General features: G+C 38.5%; 1 gene segment (V, D, J or C); it reads left to right on the top strand.

The window, feature by feature from the left end:
• Nucleotides 1-18987: 18987 nt before the first annotated feature.
• LOC113839472 lies at nt 18988-19457 on the top strand. The segment is given in 2 exon segments: nt 18988-19030; nt 19138-19457. Coding segments are annotated over 2 exon segments (363 nt in total).
• Nucleotides 19458-24650: the final 5193 nt, after the last annotated feature.

The raw sequence follows: 24650 nt of genomic DNA, 5'->3' as shown, positions 1-24650 counted from the left end.
TGATACTAGAGGGAAACACATTTGATCCCAGCACTCAGGAGGCAGGGACTGCTAGATTTCTGAGTTCAAGGCCAGCCTTGTCTACAGAGAAAGTTCCAGTACAGCCAGTGACATACAGGGAAACCCTGTCTCAAAAAAGACAACAGAAACAAACAAAAAAGCCTTGTAACAAAAAGGGGTTAATAGTGCACTGTCTATATACAGGTAATCTCAATGTGGTACAGCATGCAGTATACTTCCTGTCACTTTAAGTTACCTCAGAAACCTAACCCCTAAAATGGGGTTTAAAATATTTTGGGCTAGGGTAGATGTTTGTATATTAACTTTGTCTTAAGTATAAAAAATAAAAGATAAGGACTTAAGTATGGACAAAGTTTATGGAAGGTAGGACTTAGGAATTACATGTTTGATGATTAATGTTTATAAATTCTTAAGGTTACAATGATCTATTCATGCTAACTCAAGTTAACTCAAAGATGTATGTTTTGCATCAATGGAAAGTTATCCAGAGAACTCAAGCAGTGTCTTTGGATTCTTTGCAGAACAGTCATATAAAAATTCCTCACTATGATTCTATTTTTCTTTTAAGCTGTCAAGGAGATGCTGGTTATAAATGATTTTTTTCTTTTACAAAGTTCAGGAGCTTGATCCTTATGCAGAAGTCAGTGTGATGTAACAAACTGATTTCAGTTATTTATCCCTCTACAGAACTCTGATACCCAGTCCAGGCAGTTGGACAATTGCATTTAACCTTGTGTTAATGTTATATTTAGCATTATATTATGTAATGGTGATGCTAAAGTAATTTTTTCCTCATCAACTTTGTGTCTTAATGTTCCCCTCAGGTTTGTGCAGTAATTTCCACCTGACTCATGTTCTGGACTTTGCCATCAGTTAGAATCTATTGTGGGCCCTCTTATGGACCCACCCTTCTGGGAAACTCTCATTGATGTTGCTTCTATTTAGTCCATTATGGCAACTAGAAGTACTTAAGAGAGATCAGAGTCTCCCTACTCCTTAAAGCAGTTCAAGTGAACTCTGAAATGGGAACACTCTGGCCATGGACCATTCAACCCTGCTAAAAGCCAGGCTCTCATCCTACGATGTCTTTTCTGCTTCCTGTCACTTTAAGTTACCTCAGAAACCTAACAGCCTACATCTAAATATATATCTAAGAACTTAATTATGCATCCAATAAACTTAGAAAAACCAAACCCAAATAGTCAATGGGAAGATAGAATAAAAATCAGGGCTGAATAGATTGAGAAAGAAATCGGCACAAACAACCAATGAAATGAGGAGTTGGGTCCTTGAAAAATAAACAAGATAGGAAATAATCTTGCCAAATTAATCAAAATAAAGAGGAGACTCAACATCCATTTATATATAAAAGGGAGCTATTATATCATGTATATAAATAATATGTAGAAAAAGTTATTTTATTTTATTTTATTTTTTTTTTGAGACTGGGATTCTCTCTGTAACAGCTCAGGTATTTCTGGAACTCACTTTCTTATACCAGCCTGACCTGGAACAACCAGAGAGCTGTTTGCCTCTGCCTCTAAAGTACTGCGATTAAAGTCATGTAGCACCACCACCCAACAATCAGAAAACAATATTTTAACTAAAAATATTTATTTTAATTTGATGTGAAGGATAATTTTATCTGCATGTGTAAACACACACACACACACACACACACACACACACACACACACACACACACAGGTTTACATTTATGTATATGCCCTGTGTTTGCAGAGGCTAGAGAGGACATGAAATTGTCCAGAACTAGAGTAACATGTGATGAGTAGCAGCCATAAGAATTCTGAGAACCTACAATGAGTCTCTTTAGCAAGAGCACCAATTGCTCTTAAATGATTTAGCATCTTTCAATAACAAATTTCAGGAAATTTTAACATCTTTAAATCTCTATCCTACTAGAATAAAAAAGCAAAAGAAATGTGTATATTTCTAGATTCATGTGATTTGCCAAAATCAAGTCAGGAAAAATAAACAATTTAAGTAGATCCATAACCTGCAGTGTGATTGACGTAGCTATTAAAATCTTCCAAATAAAAATGCCATGTCCAGATTGATTTACTAAAAAATTCATCCAGAACATCATGGTGTGACTTCTACCATAAATAGAACTCTGTAATTCTGTAACATCAAAGAGGAAATACTGTATTCCGTGTATTTATGAGGTCAGTGGAACTGTCACTGCAGCCTGCTAGCTCTAGCCTCTTTGGGAAGCAGCGCTTCCACCCAGGGGTTTAGGGGAAGCAGCCCTTAGTGTTTGCTGTTACACCTGAAAATCACCAGAAAAAGCAGCTCCACAATTTTGACTGAATTTAAGCAAGCTTTCATTAGAATTTTAAATACTGACCAAGATGGAATTTGGTCAGGACCAACCCCTGGACTCTGTCCAGCTGTGTGGCCTTGAGGCATGGCTAATATGGACAAAATCCATGCTTCACAGGAATTTTCCTGGAGGTTTTGTTGTTACTTTCCAAGAGCTACAACATGCACAATTCTAGGAAGTTACCTGCTCCTTGGATAGGAGTTATCTTTCCAGAAGTACAATTCCCAGAATACCAGGAAGTTGTCTATTTCTTGGGTAGGTGGGACTTACATGTCCAACACTGCAGCAAGTTAACCATGCAGAGTTGACTTCCTAGTGTGTTGATCCTAGTGTGTAAGTTACAATTGATAGCAGGGACACGAAGATTCAGACACCCTATGCATATTAGGTGAGGCTCTGGGATATATAATTTTCTCCTGGATATTAAAGTTGTAGCTATGTATTTTGAGATCAAACTTCCTGGTATAAACTAGTTAAGGTAAGAACTATTTATTTGCAATGAAGTTTCATTGAGTCCATCTTTATGGGGAAGGCATGGCAGGATGTCTCAGTCCATGGCTCCAGGAATGTGAGTCTATTGCCATGTATATCATGTCTGTGTTTGGAGATAAAAGACAGGCTTTTATATAGGGCCTGTGGATTGTGGTCAGCCTCATGAGAACCCTGTAAACTTAGGATGATGGGTAAATTGATTAGGCATCAGATGTGACCTGCCTAATCTTCTTCATGTTTTTTGATGCTCATTTGAACCCCCACAAGACACTGTTCCAGTGCCAGGAACATTTACTCTGTTTCTCTGAGCTGATGTAGTGCACTGATCAGGGTACCCCCAGGGATACTGAACACAGTCTCCTTAGCACAGGGACATCTCTAAAGCACAGGTCTAAAAGAGGATGAAAACTTAACTGTGTAAAGTATCCAAAATTAACAATCATAAAGGTGAAATATGTAGGGGATGCAGTAGGCATGACTGCTTAGGGGCTGGCTACTCTATTAGGGTCATTGCTACTCTATTCATAATAGCCAGACATCAGAAAATAAATACTATATTTCCAACAACTAATGTAAGGATCAAGAAAATATGTTACATTTACAAAGTGGAATATTATGCACCTCTTAAGGAAAAACAAAACTATGAAATGTTCAGGTAAATGGAACAAACTAGAGAAAAATATACCTGACAAAGGTAACCAATACCACCAATGACAAATATGTTTTCTCTTATATTTGTATTTTAACTTTTGGGCTTCTAATCTGTGTGCCACAAACTGAATAGCCACAGAAGATAGGACTGGGGAGGAGGAGATGTCCCAAGGAAGACAAAATATAAGACAATGTTGTGGACAGTAAAAGGGGAACCTAGAATTGGAGGATCAAATGGCAAAGAGATGGGACAAAAAGGTAAGGTAGTTTTATGAGTAGTGATACCTAACATTAATGTCCTTTTGAAAAGCCTTATGTAAATCTACTACTATAGAAGCTTCCTAAATTGTATACACATATGAAAGAAATTTAAATGGAGCCACAACATAATTCAGGAGACAATGTCCCAACTACATATACTATGCCACGAAGTAAAACCTAAAATTCCAAGAATGTCTTATATTTCACTGAATTATTAGACAAAGGGGTTGTAGGAAATCAGCAAACATCACAAAAGAGTGCCAAAGCTATTGAAAGCTATCCCAAACATGAAAGGTTGAATTGTATATGACATTTCCCAATGTTGTTGAGCTGGTTCCTAAGTAGAAGTTTTACCACTACTTACCTGCATTCACAATGCTAAAAGCAATTTCGCATACTACCTAAGGAGAAATATAATCACCAATACCTCCTAGATATAAATGCTGGAACCTACAAAGGCAAATGGTTTACAAGGTATACTGGTGCAGTGGTGGCACAAATTTTATAGGAATAACCAACTACTCTGATTGAACTTAAGGGTCAGTATATGAGGTAAAACCATACCTGACACTGCTAAAGTAGAAAAGACATGGGACTGTGTAGGTCACATGTGTAACAGAAAGTTTAACATTATTATTATTATGCTAAACTAACACTACAATTAAATGACATACTGTTATTCCCATTGATCAGTGTCTTGCCTCATCAGAGAAATTTCTTCTTGCAGTATCCGGGAGTCAGCACAGAGACTTAGAAGTGTGTAATATACAGACAAGAGAGAATCTTTGAAGCATTTTGCCTAAATGGACTGCTCTCACAAGAACCTCCCATTGAAGGCTCAGGTATCTGTGTGGAAGAAGACTCAAAATATTGCAGAAGACAGAAGTGATGAGTGACTTCAAGGAAATGGCATCCTCCAGATGCACCAAAAATGATAGACATTTCAAATCACCAAGACTGTGACAGGTTAAATAAGGCATGTGCATGTTGAAAGCATACAGGGTCTCAGCATTGAGGGACTGAAGTAGACAAGGGGTTCCATTGCTAACTAAGAAGTTATTAGGTAATGATACTTGCTGGAAATGTATTTTTGCCAATAGGTATCACTGCATATATCAACCACACTACATGGCATGGCGCTGTCCAGCAATATTTCTCCAACACAAAATGCACTCTCTGGGTTTCTTTTGTTTCTTTCTTTTTTTGACTTTCGTTTCATTTGGCAGTTTTGTATTAGTGAACTTTTATTTTTTTTGTTTTTTGGGGGGGTTTCCTGAGGAGAAAGTAAGAAAGATATAAAGAAAGAAAGATAGAAACAGATAAAGATAGACAGGAGAACATTAACATTATTTAGTTAGGTAGAGATTTGTGGATAAAAGGGAGCAGTTAAGGGAAATGGAAAACACTATCAAAATAATATTCTGTTTAATATGTTGAGTATTTTATGTTCCTTCAATCTGGATTTCTTTTCTGGTGTTGATAGATTACTGTCCCATATGTCTTGTATGTGTATGACACCATTTGTTTTACATACATTAAAAAGTTTTTGGCTGATCTGTATATTTATTCTACTCTTTTTTTAACACACGAAATAATTCTGTCTTCCACTCTATTGGTCAGGCTTACCTCTGAGGTTTTTGTTTAAACATCTTGAGTTTCTAGCTTCCAATTTCATTTCTGTTTGGATTTTCATCAGTATTTCTATTTTTTGTTAAAGCCTTCTTTCATGTCTGGAGTTGTTCAAATTATTTTATTCACCTGTGTGTTCACAGTCTTCATTAATGTGTTTATTCACATCATCTTTGGGGCCTTTAGACATAGTCACAACTGATAGTTTCAAGTCCTTGCCTTGTGCTTCACCTAAATATTATTTTAGTCAGTAACACAATAGCAATCCTGGCTTCTGTAGGAAGCATATTGTCTTGGTCATTCATGTTCATTTTTATGCTTGGATCTGGCATCTGAACTTATAGTGATTGTTGTGTTTCTTGGTGTAGCAATCTAGTGTCATCTTTGTTGGAAGGGTATTCTCTTCTTTTGTTGCTGCTGCACACTCTCAGTTCTAAACAAATGTAGTAGCTGTAGGGTCCCTTAATTCCAGCAAATTTGTTGGCTTAGGCTTCCCTGTTAGTGCGTTGTTCTTCATATCAGGGGAAATTAAAAAGAATGGCTATGTGTATCTTCCATGATAAATGGAAGACCCAGAGACTGGTATTTGGGTTCAAGCTTCAAGATGAAGATCAGAAAAGCAAAGCATCCAGCCAATAGCTCTCAATCACTACCTCAGCTCAGACCAAAGGCTCAATCCTCAAACTCTTCCCAACTTCACTTCTCAGATTCACTCAGACAGCTATACTCTCTTCAACATGGCTAGATACTCATTTAGACTGCTGTCCTATCCCCAATGCGGCTGAAAAATGAATGCCAGCTCTGAGATCCTCTTCCAGTCTTAAATACCTCTTATGTGTCCTGGGTTTAAAGGTATGATCTCTGTCTCCTATAGCCCTGGGTGGACTTGAACGAACAGAGATAATCTACCTATTAATTCTGAGCCCTGGGACTAAGTGTGTGTGCCACCACTTCATAGTTTCTATAAATGGTGAAGCCTGCTTTGCAAACTGATCTCTAGTGGCTTTATTAGGTCACAAACAATATATCATGACAGAGATGGACTGAAAGGACAGGTTGAAAAGGGGATCAGGATATAACTAGGAGTTACTTTTGTCCACTCAGAAAAGTTGAGACTTACTGTCATGCCGGTACCCTGGGGTAAGGGTTTCAAGAGGCAGGGTTCAGTAGGACTTAAGGTAAGTATCAAAAGAATAGAATGGCAGATGAGAAGGAGGGGAAGTGTATCCTCACTGAGTTCCAGCCTAGCATGGCAGTTGTGTCCCCTGGTATACAAAGGTTCTGTGGGCCAGTGAAATCACAGAGGATTAGAGTTGGTCTAGAAGAAAAGACTGAAAGAGGTTGCCAATAATACCTGTAGAGGCTTTGATGCCAAGCTATACACCTTAGACCTCAGGGGAACCTGAAACTTTCTTGGAAACAATAACTCAGCTATGTCTGGAGGACCCAGAAGTACAAAGCCTTAGATGAGAAACAATGAAGTCATTTCAGAAGCCCCTCCTGGACACACCTGACTTCACATTCCCAAACATCCCATTGGGCTACAATAACTTATAACCCAGGTAATGATGGTTCCTTCTTGTTATAAGAATCTGTAGATGAGTGTATAAAATGAACATTTAAATACCAATATTAATAATGATGACTGGTTTTGAGTTATTTATTCTTTCTTTTACTTTAGAGTTTGTGTACATTACATAGAACTAGAAAAGTGATTTTGAGTGAAGACTGAACAGAAAAATATGGAATCTACTTATTGGTTGTTCTATGTAAAAAATAGGTTCTCAGATTTATTTTATGGCCATACTTATATCCCATATTCGGAAAACTCAGTGTCCTGCTTGATACCAGCACATTCAGGAACTAGGCCCCAGACATTTTATATTTAACAAGATTGTGTGAGGTAAGAGTGAATAAGACAGTAGCCTCTCTTCTAAGGTCTGATGGAAGATTGTGAATGGAGTTGGAATATGCAACAACTCACTAGTGTCTCCTAAGTTGGGCCTCTGTATTCTGTGGAACCACATATAGCTCTACAGAATTCAGAATAGTTAGCAATTGTCAGGGTCCTATATTGTTGGGTGGATGACAGAGAACAGGGAGCAGTATGCAGCTGTGGGCATAAACTTCGGTGTCATCAGCATGGACTGGACACTCACTCTCATGTCTTACTTTTTCACTTTTATAGAAGACTGGCCAAGGGTTTGCCACTTTGTCCAGCCAGAGCAGGATTACGGGTTGTCATTGACATTAAGATTAAGGCAAATGATGCTGTTGATTAGGTGGGACTCTGACAATGGTCCCTACAGTGTACTAAAAATTCTGATGGGGCATCCATTAAAGACTCAGCTTCCAATGCAGAGGTATGCATGCAACACCTATTCTGCTGCTCAGGAGAGAGGGTGCAGAAACAATGCACAGAGAAGCATCAGGGTCAAGGCAAAGCCTGCCCAGCCCCACAGGTTATCCACCATCCACGCAGCAGGCAGAACTCAGGCGGCTGGCAGAGAACACTCAAGTGGCAGTAGGGCTCAGGCAGCTTTTGGCAGAAAGATTTATTATAACAGAAAAGAGAAAATGATACAATGGAGTAAATTAGAAGAAGCTGTGGAAAGAGCGTGTCTTTTGCTAATACATGTAATTTTATCAAGTATCTTATCTCCACCAGGAGAAGTTTGCTTTTAGTAATTTCTCCTTTAGACTGTTGTTGTTTATTATTTCATTTATTTACTTATGTAAATATTGAGCCACTGCCTACTATGTAGACCATGCTGACATCAAACACACAGTGACCTAACTGTTAATGTCCTGCTAGAGGCATTAGCTATCATACATGGTATTTCTATTTTAGATGTATATTTTTAGCATTCAATTTTTTGATGAGATTAAAATATAATTTCACTGCCCTGTCTCCTTCAAAGCCCTCCCACATAGCCTTCCTTATTATCTGTCTAATTCATGGACTCCTTTTTGCGTTAAATGTTGTCACATCCATATATGTATATATAACTACTTACAAAAATTAGATATGTATGCAAATATATGTGATATATAAATATATATATAACTGTATACCTATCTGCCTTGTTTATATGGATTACTTCCTGCTTATCTTTATTTAGTATATAATATAAATTTTAAGTGAATACATACCATATTGTCTTTCTGTATCTGTATAATCACTGAGGATAATTTTTTTCTAGCTCAATAATTTTACATGTGAAATTCATAATTTCATTTTTAGAAGCTGAGTAATATTCCATTATGTAAATTTATAATATTTTCATTATTAATTCATTGGTTTCTGACCATGTAGACTGTTTCCAGCATCAAACTGCTAATAGATCAGCCGAAAATATGGATGAGACTATTGTGAAATGTTTTCTGTCCCTGATTTCTTTCTCAGTCTAGAATTAATATATTCAAAGGATTTCAAATTTTGTTTGTTGATTCTGTTCCCTGCAATTTTTCTGAAATTATTGATCAGTTGTATAAGATTCCTAGTAGAACTTTTAGGGTCTTTTATGTACAAACTCATATCATCTGCAAATAGTGTTACTTTGAGTTCTCCCCTTCCTGTTTTAATCTACTTAATCTCCTTCAGTTTTCTTAGTGCTTAAGATAAGTCTTCAAGTTCTATTTTAAGTAGGTATGAATACAGGGAAAAAACAGCATTTATCCTTATGGGTTTCTCACCATTTGGGCTGATGTTGGCTGTGGAGTTGCTGCTCATTGCCTTATTATACTGAGATATGTCACTTGTTTTCCATTTTATACCTGGTGTCTCCAAGACTTTTACCATGAATGGATGTTGAATAGTGTCAAAGGTCATTTCTTTATCTAATGAGGTGATTATGTGGTATTTGTCTTGCATTCTGTCAATGGGTTGGGTTACCTTTATGGATATAAGTATGTTAAGCCATTCCTTCATCTTTAGGATGAAGCACCCCTCCTACGTTCCACACGTTTAGTCAATCAGAAACCCAAGTGATGCCTCCAGATGGTTAGATATGACCCCCACTTTGAACTTTCTTCAATATCTATCATGGTTTCTTAATTGTCTGTTCCAAATTTACATCCGCAGCCTGCCTCTGTGGATTAATCAAAAAGAACTCCAAATGGGGAAACACCTACCACCATATTTTTTCAGTTCTGGGTCAAATGGCTCAATACATATTAGACAAGGGACACTGCTGCTACAAACTGAGAATTTATGATTTTGACATCTAAACTGGCTTAGATAACTTTAAAGGATGGAAATGATTTGATGTCACTCCCCTAAAGTAATCCTAATGATGAGACAGGAAACATCATATCATCTCAGGAGGGCTCCCAGCTGACTCCGAGCAGCCACAGTTTATGGAGAAGTCCATTTAAATAGTCCTCCAAGGGCAGGGACAACATCAGGAAACATCTATCATAATGCATATCGCTAACATCAAGTGATTCTGTTACCTAAACAACTCTTGGTCAGTAGGCAGAGCCTTCAGCCCAGGTATGGGCCTACTCAAAGCTTAAGCTACAGAGATGCAAATTAGGAGGCATATCACCCTGAGGCCATGGTAAACAGTAGCAGTCCTAGTGGCAATTAACAATACAATGGTGACCTGGAGCTTCCTGGCACCACTGCTGTTTACAGCATCCAGAGACTGGGACCCAAAATATTCCATAACATAGATATTCGGTCCCCCACATTCATCCCCCTTTTCAAAGCCTCCCCTGGACTCTAGAAAGTGAGCCATAATTTCAAGATGAGATCCTACCTAGGATAGCCTGTTTCTCATGGCAACAGTACTCAAAGACAGCTTTCCCTGAAAAAGATATAATAGTTTTCTATCTGTGGTCTGCTTTTCTTTTTGCACCAACTAGCCTAGACCTTCTTCTTTTATCTCTTTTCTTTTCTTTTTCTTTGCTTTTCTTTTCCTGAGACAGGATTTCACTATGTAGCTCTGACTGTCCTGAGTCACTAAGTCGACGAATTTGAACTCAATCACACAAAGACCCACTTCCCTCTGCCTCCCAAGTGTGAAGTTTAAAAGCATGGATCAGTAACTAGGCTTAACTTGTTGTCTTTTTAAGAGAAAAAAGTAATTGTTAAGTTATTCAGGTTGAGTTCTCCAACTTCAGACACACATGAATTCCCTACGGACATGAAAATTACTGTCTTACAGTGAGCCAACTGATTTTTGCATATGAATATATGCAAAATTTGAATGTGGAGATGAGATGTAGCTTTCCCACCATGAACCTAAACATATTTGTCAGAAAGTTTGCTTTAAATCCACTGTCCTAACTCTGTGAGAGTGAGAAGGAAAAAGGCATTATGTACTTGGGAACAGCTAAGAGATAAAGCGTATTGAGAAAAAAATACTCAAGTTTGTCTCATGGTATTTAAACTGTTTTAGTGAAAATAAATTTATCCATAAAAATGAAAATGCGTAAATGTACTCACAGTTGAGTACTCAAATAGCCATTTACCCACATCCTAGGTTTTGTTTCCAAAACTTTTTCCCAACTCAAGGTCAAAGATATCTTTGAAATCATTTGTTGTGGAATAACATTTTTGTTTCCTATGAAAATGTGTCTTTGCCAACACACCTTCCTATTGGTTTATTAAACAGCTAAATGGCCATTAGCTAGGCATGATGCATAGCAGAGACAGCCAGACACAGAGGGCCTGGGGAAGAATAAAGGGTTTGCTAGGAGATGCAGAGTCAGCATTGAAAGGTTCAGGCATTATGCTGGCCTGCCCCTGTTACCTGGTGGAATCCACTCAGGCAATACCCTGGTCAGCCCAAGGTTCCATGGGAAAGAAGTCTGCACGCAGGTGCAGAGGACCCCTTTAAAAGATAGGCCCCTGCCCTTTACTCTCTCTCTCTCTCTCTCCTCTCTCTCTCTCTCTCTCTCTCTCTCTCTCTCTCTCTCTCTCTCTCTCTCTCTCTGCTCTCCCGTCTCTTTTCCCCCTCTGTCTCTCTATGGCCCGGCCATGGCGGTCAGCCATTACCCTGTTCCTCTTCTTAGTCTCCCCATTCTACCGGGCCTTATAATAAACTTATAGTCAATATGTCTGTCTCAGCAATTCCTCTTTTCTTCTTTTTAAACAAAACAATAACAAGCATGACCTCCTGGATGACAGAAAAAGCAATAAGCCATGTTGCTTATTGTAGGTTAATAAAAATGGTTAATTTAGTTATCAGAACTAGTTAGTGATGATTCGATACGATGGCCTGATTTCTCTGTGGCATGACTGGCAAGCTGCCTTGCAGGAAGCAAAAGTCTGTATACAGCTCTTGCTGAAATGTAACCTTTTATCTCAGGATCTGGGAGGCAATTGTGGATGTGGTTTGAAAAGTTGTAAAATACTATCATTACCTCACAACTTGTAACAAAAAATGGAGGTGGTGGGACATGCCTTTAATCCTAGCATGTGAGAGGCAGAGACAGGTGTATCTCTGAGTTTGAAGCCAGCCTGATCTACAGAGCAAATTTAAGTACAACTAGGGATACAGGCCGAAAACTAAAACAAACAAGTCTCATAACAAGAAGCAGTTAATAGTTAAATTTCTATGTAAAGGTAATCTTAATTTGACACAGCAAGCAGTATATATAATTCAGCTTCTCCTCTTGCTAAGAAAAAATAAAATGAAACAGTAAGTTAGAACATTGAATATAAAACATATACTTATGGTTGTGAAAAATGAGGGTTAAAATATTTTGGGTTAGGATAGATTTTTATATGATGACTTTGTACTAAGAGTAAGGAGACCAGATGAAGACAAATCTATGGACAAGGTTTATGGACGGTGGTACTTAGAAGGTATATATTTGATGAATAAGGTTTATCAATTCCTAAGGGGATAAAGGTACTTAAGCTAACACAAATTGACTCCAAATTATATGTCTGACATACAATGGAGGTTATTAGGAGTACCCAAGAAGTATCTTTAGACATTTTCAGGACAATCCTACAAAAATTCCTCACTATGATTCTATTTTTAATTTTAAACTGTCAATTAGATGCTGATTCTAACTTACTTTTTTTTTTTTTTTTAACAAAGTACAGGTGCCTGAACCTTATGTAGGATTCTTCTGTAAAAAAAAACTTAAAGTTACATTATCCCTCTATGGAACTCTGCTCCAGCAAGTTGTATGAATGCATTTAACCTTGTGTTAACTTTATATTTAACTTTATAGTTATCTTGAAGTAATATTTTTCATAAGCAACATTGTGTGTTAATGTTCCCTTGAAGGTGTACAGTTATTACCTCCTGAGTTATGTTGTGAGTCTTTGCCACCAGTTAGAGTCTCTTGTGTCTTTTCTGAAGGACTGCCTCCGGGGCACGATCATTTATGGTGCTTCTGTTTATCTATTATGTCAGCTGGAAGCACACAAGAGAGATCAGAGTCACCAAACTCCTTAAATCAGTTCAAGTGACATCTGAAAGGGACACTGTTGGACAATGTGCAATTCAACCCTACTGAAGGCCACATCTCTTTTTTGCTTCCTGTCCCTTTAAGCTAACTCAGAAACCTAACTGCTCACATCTAAATATATCCCCAAGGAACTTAAGTATGTATGTGAGGAACTCAGAAAAATCAGAACAAACTAAAACCCAAACAGTTCAAGGGAAGAGAGAATAAAAATCAGGGCTGAACTGATTGAGAAAAATCATCACAACCAATGGTAAGAAAAGTTGGGTCCTTGAAAAGTAAATAACATAGAAAATAAACTTAGTCAAATTAATCACAATGAAGAGGGAAGACCACCAGATGGAATCATTCCAGTTGTGTGGCTTTCAGGCACTTTTTGGTGTGACTTATTTGGACAAAACCCATACTTTCCCATGAGGCTTTGTTGTTATTTTCCAAGAACTACAACTCCCAGAATGCCGGGAAGTTACTTGGTCATTGGGCAGGTGTTATATTTCCAGAACTACAATTCCCATAATTACAGGAAGCTAGCTGGTACTTGGCCAGGTGGGTCTTACAGGTTAATTTTGGGTCGAACACTGCAGCAGGTTGAACAAGCAGTGGTCACTTCTTAATGAGCTGATCCTAGTGTGTGAGTTGAAGTTGATAACATGGACAGAGAATATCATGCACCCAATACTAAATGGGTAAGAGGCTGAAATATCTAATTTGCTTCTGTATCTCAATGTTGTAGTTATTTATTTTGTGATCAAATTTCTAGGCAGAAACTACTTAAGATAAGAAATGTTTATTCTGCCTTGAAGTTTCAGAGTCCATATTTATGGGGAAGGCATGGCAGGATGTCTCAGCCCATGGCGCCAGGAATGTGAATCTGTAGCTGAATATAATCTATGTGTGTTTGAGGAGGAAAGAAGAGTTTTATATAGAGCATGTTGATTGTGGTCAGCCTCGAGAGACTTAGGAGTGATGGAAAAATTGCTTACAGATCAGTTGTGACCTGTCATGACCCAGTGTGCCTCAGCCTTAATCCATGAGGTTCGGCCTCAGTGGGGGTGCATGGCCTGGAAGCTCCTAGCAACCCAGTGGCGATAAAGACCAAACACAGGCACCTTGTCATCTTTAGAGAGCTCTCAGTTCCATGTTGTAGAACTAGAGTCATTTCTTCATTAGCCAACTTTTCTGCTGTTTCTTAACCATCCAGCCAATAACACAGGGAACCATTTCTCTCTTTGTCCTCCTCTTTCCTCTGGTCCCTATTGAGTGTAGCTCAATAAAAGTTATACCAAAAGTAATTGACTAACCAATTAACGTAGTTTAGACTTTATGAGATTGTGCATCACCATGAAGGAAACATTTATCACTGCCATGATACAGTATGCTTACACAATATGATAGATTCATTGATAATAGCAATGTTTATGTGTTTGAAATTCCTTTAAATAATATTAATTCAGGAATGTAGCATAATTTTTAAATACCTTGTGTTGCTAAAAGCACATATCTGTAGTAGATTCAAGTTTATTCCTTTCACTCACCTTTGTATGGGTGTTAATAACTGCCTGTAATTTGAGTCCAGGTTTATTCAACAGCTTTGAACTGTGTGAATGTGTCTGTGCAAGTGAAAGGGCAAGTGTGTGTGTGTGTGTGTGTGTGTGTGTGTGTGTGTGTGTGTGTGTGTGTGTGCCTATAAGTGTCTCTGTGTATGTTTGCATTCACACATTCACACAAATAATTTGTAATAAAAATAAATATACATAATAATTTTCAGTGTGTCAAAAACATTTTTTTAGCTCTGGGTCTTGAAATGTTTCCTAACACTTACTAATCAGCATCTCTATTACTATTCTATATCTCCAGAGGAATAAGTCTGTCTTTCTTTATCCCTCTGTCATTCTATAAAGCATAAAGGTGACCAATCAAAATATTACAGACTGTTAGGATCAAATCATGTCACAGCCAACCCTTCAGGAAATAATTCTCTATCATTAAATAACATTAATTAATTCAACAATGGGCATGTTTAGAGCATTACTTTGTGGCAGAAACTTCTCCATAGGTTTCTAGTGTCTAATAAGATTTCACTGTCCATAAAATCCGAAATTCAGTACTCCCAAAGCACGGTGTGACTCATTTTCCCTATAAAAACAAAATAAACAATACTAAAGAAAATGAATGAGCTGGGCATTGGTGGCTCATGCCTTTTATCCCAGCACTCAGGAGGCAAAGGCAGGTGGATTTCTGTGAGTTTGAGGCCAACATGGTCTACATAGTGAGTTCCAGGACAACCTGCAAAGCAATATAGAGAAACCTTGTTTCATAAAACCAAAAAAACCCCCTAAAACCAAAAAGAAAAAGAAAATGTATATATCAAAAAGCAATATTATTTCAGGTGGTCTTATGATGAACTCTAGAGTACTCTGTGTCACAAGACTCAAACAAGGAGAAATCATGGTATTGTAAACCAGAAAATTTGCATGCAATCAACACACACCAAACCTAAATTTAATAAGACTCTCTCTAAATATGCTAGTGAATATTTGATCAGAATGCACACATTCCTATTGAAGAAAAATTTGCAGGTATTTTTGAATCCAAAGAAAAATAACCAATGATCAAAAACAACACAAAAGTTATGCAAACAAAGAAAACTAAATGGTAGAATTCTAATGATGAAAAAAATATAAAGTTAATAGGTATTGTGATGAGGAACTAAGGATCCTAAAATTATAGAATAGAATCTCATTCCTGAAGATATTTGAAGAAAGTATTCATAGTCCAGCAGGGGGCACTGTGTACCTCTCATATATTAACAAGACCTCAGGCTGACTCCTGACTCACATTTAATCTCCTGGACCAAGGTTACTGGCCAGGAATTAGAGGCTGCAGTTCAAAAGATGTTCCTGCATCCCTGGCCATAGAGTCATCCCCTCACTAACAAGATTCGATATAGTGATGGTGGTGATAATAAAAGGCTCATAAAGCATGAAATCACCACTGACCAATACCCTGAGGGCCCCAGAGTCAAAGAGCATCTTTGGGTGCTTTCTCCAGAAATTAACAGCATGACATGGATGCCAGTCACATTAACCAGCTTTCTTCCATCTCTGTCCTTATTATAGATTAAAGAGGACTGCCTTTGGAATGATCTTGCACATTTCTTGACTCTGTCCTATAAGCTACATCTTTTCAGGGTCTCTTCCTGGGCTGTGGTGATGCTGGGGAATGACACTTTCCAGCAGTTACTGATCCTTTCTTTACCCACAACTTCTAGAAGTAGCCTGGCCAAGACTTTAGACTTGATTTCCCCAACAATTAACAGGCATTCACATTGCTGTTAAATTTTACCTTAGATAAGATGCTGTCCTGCTGTCCAGAGCTCCAAGTCTGAAAACCATTCTGAAGTCTATTGAATGCTACACTACAATGATGCTCAGCACAATGAGTCACAGATGAAGAAGCAAGATATAAACATGCATTTACCTGAGCCTGGCAGAAGTTCTGCCCTGTGACAGTGGGATCCCATGGCCAGGCAGGGTTGACACACTTATGTTGACTGTCCACAGACAAGAAGATGGGGGAAGATGGCATCTGCGTTTGTCCATATTCTAGTTATTGCCATCAAGGGGGGGATGTAATTGTCAACTATTGTGATAGAGATTTAAAATTACAGAATTCAAATATCTTCTACCTTAGTTTTGTTTTAGTTTGTAGCATCAGATTCGACAGATATCCAGAGAGAAACGTTCTAGTTATGTTCTTTATACAAGTAGATCAAAGTAACATACCTGTGAATTCCTATTTCCTGACTATTCCTTTATTAATTTTCACATGAAGACAATGCAAATATATTGTATACTCTTTAAAAGCTATGAAATAATATCTGCTCTGGCATTAGGTTAACATATTACACCCTACAAACGTGATGCTGACATTATAAATCCAAATACCACAGAATGCAATCTCACTGCTAAGATCCTAAGAACTGTTGCACATGTCTTTAGTATGGTGAGCTCTTCCTGAAGCATGGTGAGTTCTCTATGTCTTCATAAAATTCCTTTGAGAACACAGGGAGATAATAATGTATTGTCATGGGAAGAGTGATAGGGATAACTGTGGCTTTGCAGCTACTGACCAATGATCACCTAAGATTGTTCCTAAAAAACTGGGACAGAGGAGGGAATGAAAAGTTGCCATAGGGTGCTTACATTGGTGTGTGTGTTTTGCAAGTCTCTCCATCATGGATCAGTATCAGTTATCATCTTTCACTTGTGTTAGCCCATAGTGTTTGCAATGGGCTAACAAACCAATCATTCATTTGTTAAATTATTTCTGTATTTGAACACATTGCTTTCATCTTGAATAACATTTTATTCCCAGGACAGTAACATATTAGTTCATATTTCTATCTCATGACTGTAACTATACTTGAAAGTTAAACAGTTTGCAGCCTGAAATGGTAAATATGTCTCTCCTCTTTCAATATTTTAATTCTGTAAGCAAGGACAAAGAAGTGCATCTTCTAGAAGGTGTCTTTTCTTCAATGGCATCTACCCTTAAAAGTGTGAACAGGCAAATATTACCTTATTATTAGAAACTCAGTGTTGAATATTTTGTGAAGTATAAAGCACCAAGCAATATGCCTGTATTTTTAGTGGTAAAACATAAGAAACTTAATCCTGACATATAATGCTCAGCCTGGGATTCAGGAATTTCTTTTGCTGCATATGATGGGAGGAAAGAGAATAAATGAAGGAATCAGGAAAATTTCATAATCTAAACCACATCAGTTTATATTCTGTGTTAGATCAGCATTTATTAAAACTCAAGGTACACGTGGATCCTGCATCTGTGGGTATAAAGTAGTCCTAACATCCTTGATTCATAAAGACCTCCTTCTCACATAGATCACACCAATAATTTAATGCCAACAATACAAAAAAATGGCTAAAATAAAGTCAAAACCTTAGGCATACAGAAAAGAGTGATAAAACACTCACAAAAGAAATCTTCAAATATTTATTTGTATATTTATTTATTAATATGCATGCACAGGTAAGTGTGTGTGTGTTTTATTTTAATTCCACAGCATGAATGTGACAGAGGAAAACAAATAAACTGCATCTTTCCTTCAACTGTGGTTGTTCTAGGAGTCAGTTCACATTGTTAAGTTTGGCAACAAGTGCCCTCACATGCTGAGCCATGTTGCTGGTTAAAAGGTTCACTGTATGACACAATGTATAGTTGCATGCATGTACTCAATCAGGGATAGTAAAAGCCTAGCTTTGTCCCTTTTTTCCTCCATCTCTTACTCCAAACCATCCTCTCTCCTTCCCAGCCCCTCTCCCTTCCCCTATAAATCAGTGAGTTAGCATGTTTCACTTGTGTTAGCCCAAACAGTTTGTTGTACGTCCTTACTCTCATCCTTGGGAAATAACAAACCAAGCCTTCATTTGTGAATTATTTCTGTATTTGCACACATTTCTTTCATCTTGATTCACATTTTATGCCCAATGACAGTAACATGTTAGTTCATATTTCTTGTATTATGGAAAAGGCCTCAGAGAAAGGAATTCCTTCTCACTCAACAGTGAGAGCTCCCTTCTCTTAGCGCAAGGCTGGAAATCACAGCTTCTGAATTTTACACAGCCTTTCCCTTTGGTCCAGTGCTGGGAGATTCCCTTTAATTAGCTAACATTTGGTGAAAATGCTAATGCAGATGATACAGGCCAATTTGCCTTTCACAGCATATACTGGTTGCCAATGTTACCAAGAGACTGTGTTCCTAGAAACCAAGGAAGAAAGCAGAAGAAAGTCTCAGAGAGTGCACCACAATGTTGTGCTTTCCTCCTTTTTTTCTACATTCATCGATTATAAATTCTAGCTTATCTATTCACATTTTACATACTTGCATCCATCTTTCCCTCTTAGATACCATAACCTCTCACTCCATTAACCACACAGCTGGGGCCACAGTGGTCCCTTGGGCAGCCTCAGGCAGGAAGTGACACCCAGACATTTGAGAGCACACAGACCTAAAAGGGATTTGATTGACAAAGAAATATTTGCATGAAGGGCCCTCTCACCTCTCTGAGAATTGTTGAAGGATAAGAGAGACCCACACCATGTCTGTCTCAGAAATGCTCAGTGGTGTCTGCACCATGGCCTGGATTCCTCTCCTCTTCTTCCTCCTTCATTGCTCAGGTCAGGAGTCATCTGCACCCTTTTCCCAGTTCAGGAAACCATTTGACTACCAGAGACAGTCTCCCCTCTCCTTTCACCCTGAGACTAACATGTTTCTCTATTTTTAGGGTCTTTCTCCCAATCTGTGCTGACTCAGTCACCCTCTGCCTCTGCCTCCCTGGGAGCCTCAGTCAAACTCACCTGCACCCTGAGTAGTGAGCACAGCAGCTATACCATTTATTGGTACCAGCAACATCCAGACAAGGCTCCTAAGTATGTGATGTATCTTAATAATGATGGAAGCCACAGCAAGGGAGATGGGATCCCTGATCGATTCTCTGGCTCCAGCTCTGGGGCTCATCGCTACTTAAGCATCACCGACCTGCAGCCTGAGGATGAAGCAATCTATCACTGTGGTATATATGATGGCAGTGGGGGAGCACAGTAAAATAGATGAATGAGGAAGCAGTACAGGAACTGTTTTGTTCTCTTACAACCAAGACTGACATATAGTAATGAGAAGCAAAATCTAAAGTTCTTAGCTATCACAGTCATTGGATATTTTCTTTTATTATTCGTGGGGATAGACCAGGTCTAGCAGTTTGGTGAATTCCCAAGGAAATAGAGGGGAAAGTTGGGATTGTATAGAGTGCACTCCTCTATAATAATAATGAATATGCAAAAGTCAAAACTGGCATGCTTACAGCTGAGTCAGTGATACTATTCTAACAAATTGCAGTGGAGGCTCTCACTGTTACCACAATAATTCATAGAAATATCTATTCTATGCAGGATGGTTTTTTGTCTCATGCTCAAAGTGCTTTGCACTCCAGCAAATTCCCAAGAAGCTCTGTGTAAGAACATTTAAAGTGACAGTGTGGTTGGAGCACTCTACTGCCAGGAAAAAGAACAGGCACTGGTCTGAATATTGTCCTTGAAAGTACATGACTTCCATGTCCTGCTGCCACACACTCTACTTAGTAAGCCTACCTGAAAAAGTGACCACCATGTGGTTTAATCTCTGCCAAAATTATTCTAAATGTTTTTATTAATTAAATCTTTTCACTTATTTTAAATATTGCTTGCAGTTTACCCTCCCCCATTCTCTCCCTCACATCTCCCCACCTCTCTCTTACACACACACACACACACACACACACACACACACACACACACACACACACACACATCCACACCTTCTCTGTTTCTGTTGAAAAAGGTCCAGGTATCCCATGAGTGTCTTCAAAGCATGGGACATATCAAGTTGAGGTATGACTAAGCTCCTCCCCTCCTATTAAGACTTAGAACAAGGAAATATGAGTAATAGATACCCAAAGCCTGCCAAAATATCAGGGTCAGGCCTCCTTCCCACTACTAGGAACTCCAAAAGTACACCAATGTCGTAAATATTTAGAGGCCCTGGTCGGTCCTATGCACTCTCTTTACTGTCATTGCAATGTGTGAGCCCAGGGTAATTATCTCTGTCAGTTTCCTTGTTATGACCTTAGCCCCCTGGCTCATACAATCTTTCCTCCCTCTCTTTAACAGGATTCCCAGAGCTTTGCCACTGCTTAGATGTGGATCTCTGCATCTGCTTCCATCATTACTGGATGAAGGCTCTCTGATGACAACTAGGGTAGTAACTATTCTGATTACAGAGAGTTTCCCTTGTACCATGTATCTACCTGACCACACGATGCCCCCACTCACAGTATGACATCTCTTATATTATTCTCCCACTCATTCCTGCCCACAAGGGTATCTCTTCCTGTTCCTATCACAAACCACCTGCAGTTTACCAAGTTATATCTTCTATTTCCCCTGCCCAGGGAAATCCATGTGTATGACATTGGGCCTTCCTTGTTACATAGCCTCAATGGGGAGGTGGATTCTTACTAGGTTATCCTTTATTTTACAGACAATATCTACCTATGATAGATTATAATAATTATAAACCATATTTGTCTTCTGGGTTTGGGCTACCTTACTCAAAATGATTATTTCTAGTTCTACCCATTCACAGGCAAATTCACTGATGTCATTGTTTTTTTTTTTTTCATTAGTTCAAATTAGGAAGAATCTTGTTTCACATGTCAATCCACCCTCCAATCTCATTATTTGCAACACCAACCCCTCCCCTAAATCTAGGCTATGCCTACTTCGGGCAACCCAGGAAGAAATGAAATGGAAGGAAATGTTGGTTTTTACCTGCTTGACCTCACTCTTGCTGTCCATTAATTATGCATTAAATAGACCTCAGAGGGGGAGCCAAAATGTGTCAGCTGCACAATGAAGTAACTTCGGAGTGGGCACCAAAATTCATCAATGTCACATTAAGTAATGAAAGAGAGAGAGAGAGAGAGAGAGAGAGAGAGAGAGAGAGAGAGAGAGAGAGAGAGAGAGAAAGAGACTTCCTCTTGGAATAGTTAACCAAGAATTAACCAAAATTTTAATTATCTACTTATTTCCCTGTCTTCAATCTGACTGTTCCTAATGTCTGTGTTACCTGTTTGTGTTGTCTGTTTTTTGTACTTATTTGTTGTGCCTTTCTATATTTTGTACTTATTTGTTGTGCCTTTCTATAATATTGTGCTTGTCTATATTTCCTACCTGTCACACCTGTGTGTTCCTTGTTGCCTATGTGTGACCTGCCCCTGTTTTCTGTCTCTAACAAAGGGCAGGAAATATGCTATGGGACAGAAATGAGGAATTATTTTCTCTGGAAAATTTAAGAGTTTTACAGTAGGAAAGGTTACTTTACTGAGTCCCAGCTGACTCAGAATAGCATTTGACCCCATGATCACGTGTTATCATCCTGATTCCATATATTGCTCCAACATTCATGGAATATTCATTTTGCTTATTCATCCTATTGGGTGTTTTCAGAAAATGATTACAATATACATTGTGCATGATTCTGTTTCAGGGGCATGAGAGAGTGCATATTTTAAGATTAATGCTATACATTTATCTCAGGTTGTAAAATCCGATTGCATGGGAATTCAAGGCATTGTAAGGTTGGTTCTATTATTCTCTTAAAGGCAGGTTAAACTTAAATAGGCTGAGTATACAGTAGGACAGCAAATTATCTCAATAGCTAATTTAACCAATTTAGCTTAAATGATCTCCATGTGTATAATCAACTTTATTGCATAGTCTGGAAAAAGCTCAGTCTTTTCAAAGGCAAGAGGTTTTTTTTTTTTTTTTCAGGTAAATGGGATTCCACTGTAGACTAAAGGTCAACAGCTCTTTAGGAATCTTGTTCCAGATTGAGACAGCTGAGAGCATCCAACCTCATGAAATGAACAACTACAAGCTTCTTGACCTTTCTGGTGTGAGACACCCATTGTCAGGCTATATAGACAGATCTGTTTCTTTTGGGGACACTGACTATACCCCAAGCTTACTCTGACTGCTGTTCAAGAAAATGAAAGACCCAGGATCTCCATGTGACTAGTGGTGGGGGCATCGTTCACTCATCTCTTTCCTGAGTAATTGGTAGGGGTTCTTATTTCTACTTTAGGTCTCTGACTTAGCAGTGATCTTGTTCCTACTAAAAATTTAATGTAGAAATAAAGTGAGGTTTTTAGGATTCACTTGATAATTGACCAGTATCAGGCAGGGACCTCTGATCTCCAGACCATTGCTTCTCTAATCTCTTTGGCAATAATAGTTTTTGTGGGTCACGTGATGACCTCATGTCTCTTATCTTCACTACTAGAGACAGCTTCTACCTAAGTTACTCCAGGCTTCTATGCATGATAGTTCTTAACTAGCACTTCTCCCAGCTGCATTTGTAGCTTGTTTAGAACCTTCTCATTGTTCACTGACGTTTGAGAGTTGGTACTTGTTCTTGTGGAAATAAGTCCCAGTTACACAGACCCATTGTGTACCCACCTCACAACCTTCTGCTAACTCTCTTTATTGGATTTGACCACTGCTTTCATGAGAGAATTAATGACTGATACTGTAAACATGGTCAAATTTATTTATTTGCTAAATGGCCATGTTTTCAAATTGTTTTCTAATGTTTTTTTCTTTTTTCTTTTTTTTTTGTGGTAGACATGGGATGGCCAAAATCTTACTGCCTACATCTTTCCAAGGGACAGTAAGATGTGGAGCAATTTTAGTTTTGTTGTTGTTGTTGTTATTCATTTCAAATGCTTCATCTAGCTACGTAAAACAACCCGGAAGAGGAGTGCATTAGGGAACAACAGAAAACAGCAGTATGGCACCAGAACCAACAATGCTGGGGCTCTTTCTTTTCTAAAAGATTCTTTTTATTTACTTTTTGGAATTTTCAGACATCCATACAATGTATCTTGACCATATCTATACCTACTTCTGTCCCCACCACGCCCCTACCCCCGCCACTCCTAGGAATTCCACTTCTAAAGCAATGAACAGGAGTGAGAAAGTATAGATACTATTTGGCAAAGAGTGGTGTAGGGAGACACCATAACCATGCCTCCTAAGGGCTGGCTACAGGTGTGCCTGACCACACCTGTCAAGGCGTGGTCAAGGTGAGGTCAGAATGATGAGGCATGGGCTCTTAAGTGACCAGGAGCACATGGAACGCTCACTTCCCCTTCTGCTGCCCTTTCTCTCTGGCCTCGCTGCTCTGGCTTGTGTTTGGCTGGTATTTATGTGAATAAAGGTATCTTGAATCTACAAGCTTTTTCCTTCACTATGTCAAACATACGTTCCAAAGTTTCCTTATTGTAATCTAATAAAAGCATAACATCCATGTAATGATAAACAAGAGATTGTGGAATTTTTTTTTACAAATTATTTCCAAAGGTCTTTGTACAAAGTGTTGACATAAAGTAGGACTATTTAGCATCCCCTGAGGTAAAACCTTCCACTGATATATCCGAACTGGCTGTGAGTTATTAAGAGTTGGTACAGTAAATGCAAATTTCTCTCTATAATTTTCTTGTAATGGTATAGTGAAAAAACAGTCTTTCAGGTCAATTACTATGATCGGCCACCCTTTAGGTATTAAGGAAGGCAATGGCATTCTAGGCTGTAGAGAGCCCATAGGCTGAATTACCTTATTTATGGCTCTCAGGTCTGTCAGCATTCTCCAGTTATCTGACTTCTTTTTGATAACAATACAGGAGAATTCCAAGGGCTGGTAGACTCGTCTATTTGTCCAGCCTATAGCTGTTCTTGTACTAACTTTTCTAGAACCTCTAGCTTCTCAGAGGTCAAAGGTCATTGCCCTCTCCAGACAGGTTCATCTGTAAGCCATTTTAATGGCAGGGCCTTTGGTTCCTCTGAAGGTCGATCATTTATATTTAGTTTCTGTCCAACCAGGATGGTTGGTAACCATTTCCCATAGCATCTTACCTGATCTTTTTACTATCCAGCGATGTCAATAATTTGTAACTAACACTGGAGGGATGTTAATTTGAGTTTTCCATTGCTGTAAGAGATCATGACCCCAGAGGTTTATAGCTATATTTGCCATATAAGGTTTTAGTCTCCCTTTCTGATCTTCTGGTCCAATGACGACCACCAATCAGACACTCTGTTGTACTCTAGATAGTGTTCCAATACCCAAAAATTGTACATTCGCTTTCCTGAGTGGCCATTCCCTAGGCCAGGAGATGTGGGTAATGATAGTGACGTCAGCACC

The sequence above is a fragment of the Cricetulus griseus genome, chromosome 4 (genome assembly GCF_003668045.3).
Source record: "Cricetulus griseus strain 17A/GY chromosome 4, alternate assembly CriGri-PICRH-1.0, whole genome shotgun sequence".
Classification (NCBI taxonomy): Eukaryota; Metazoa; Chordata; class Mammalia; order Rodentia; family Cricetidae; genus Cricetulus; species Cricetulus griseus.
The sequence above is the reverse complement of the archived record's forward strand: the minus strand, read 5'-3'. Positions and strand labels throughout refer to the sequence as shown.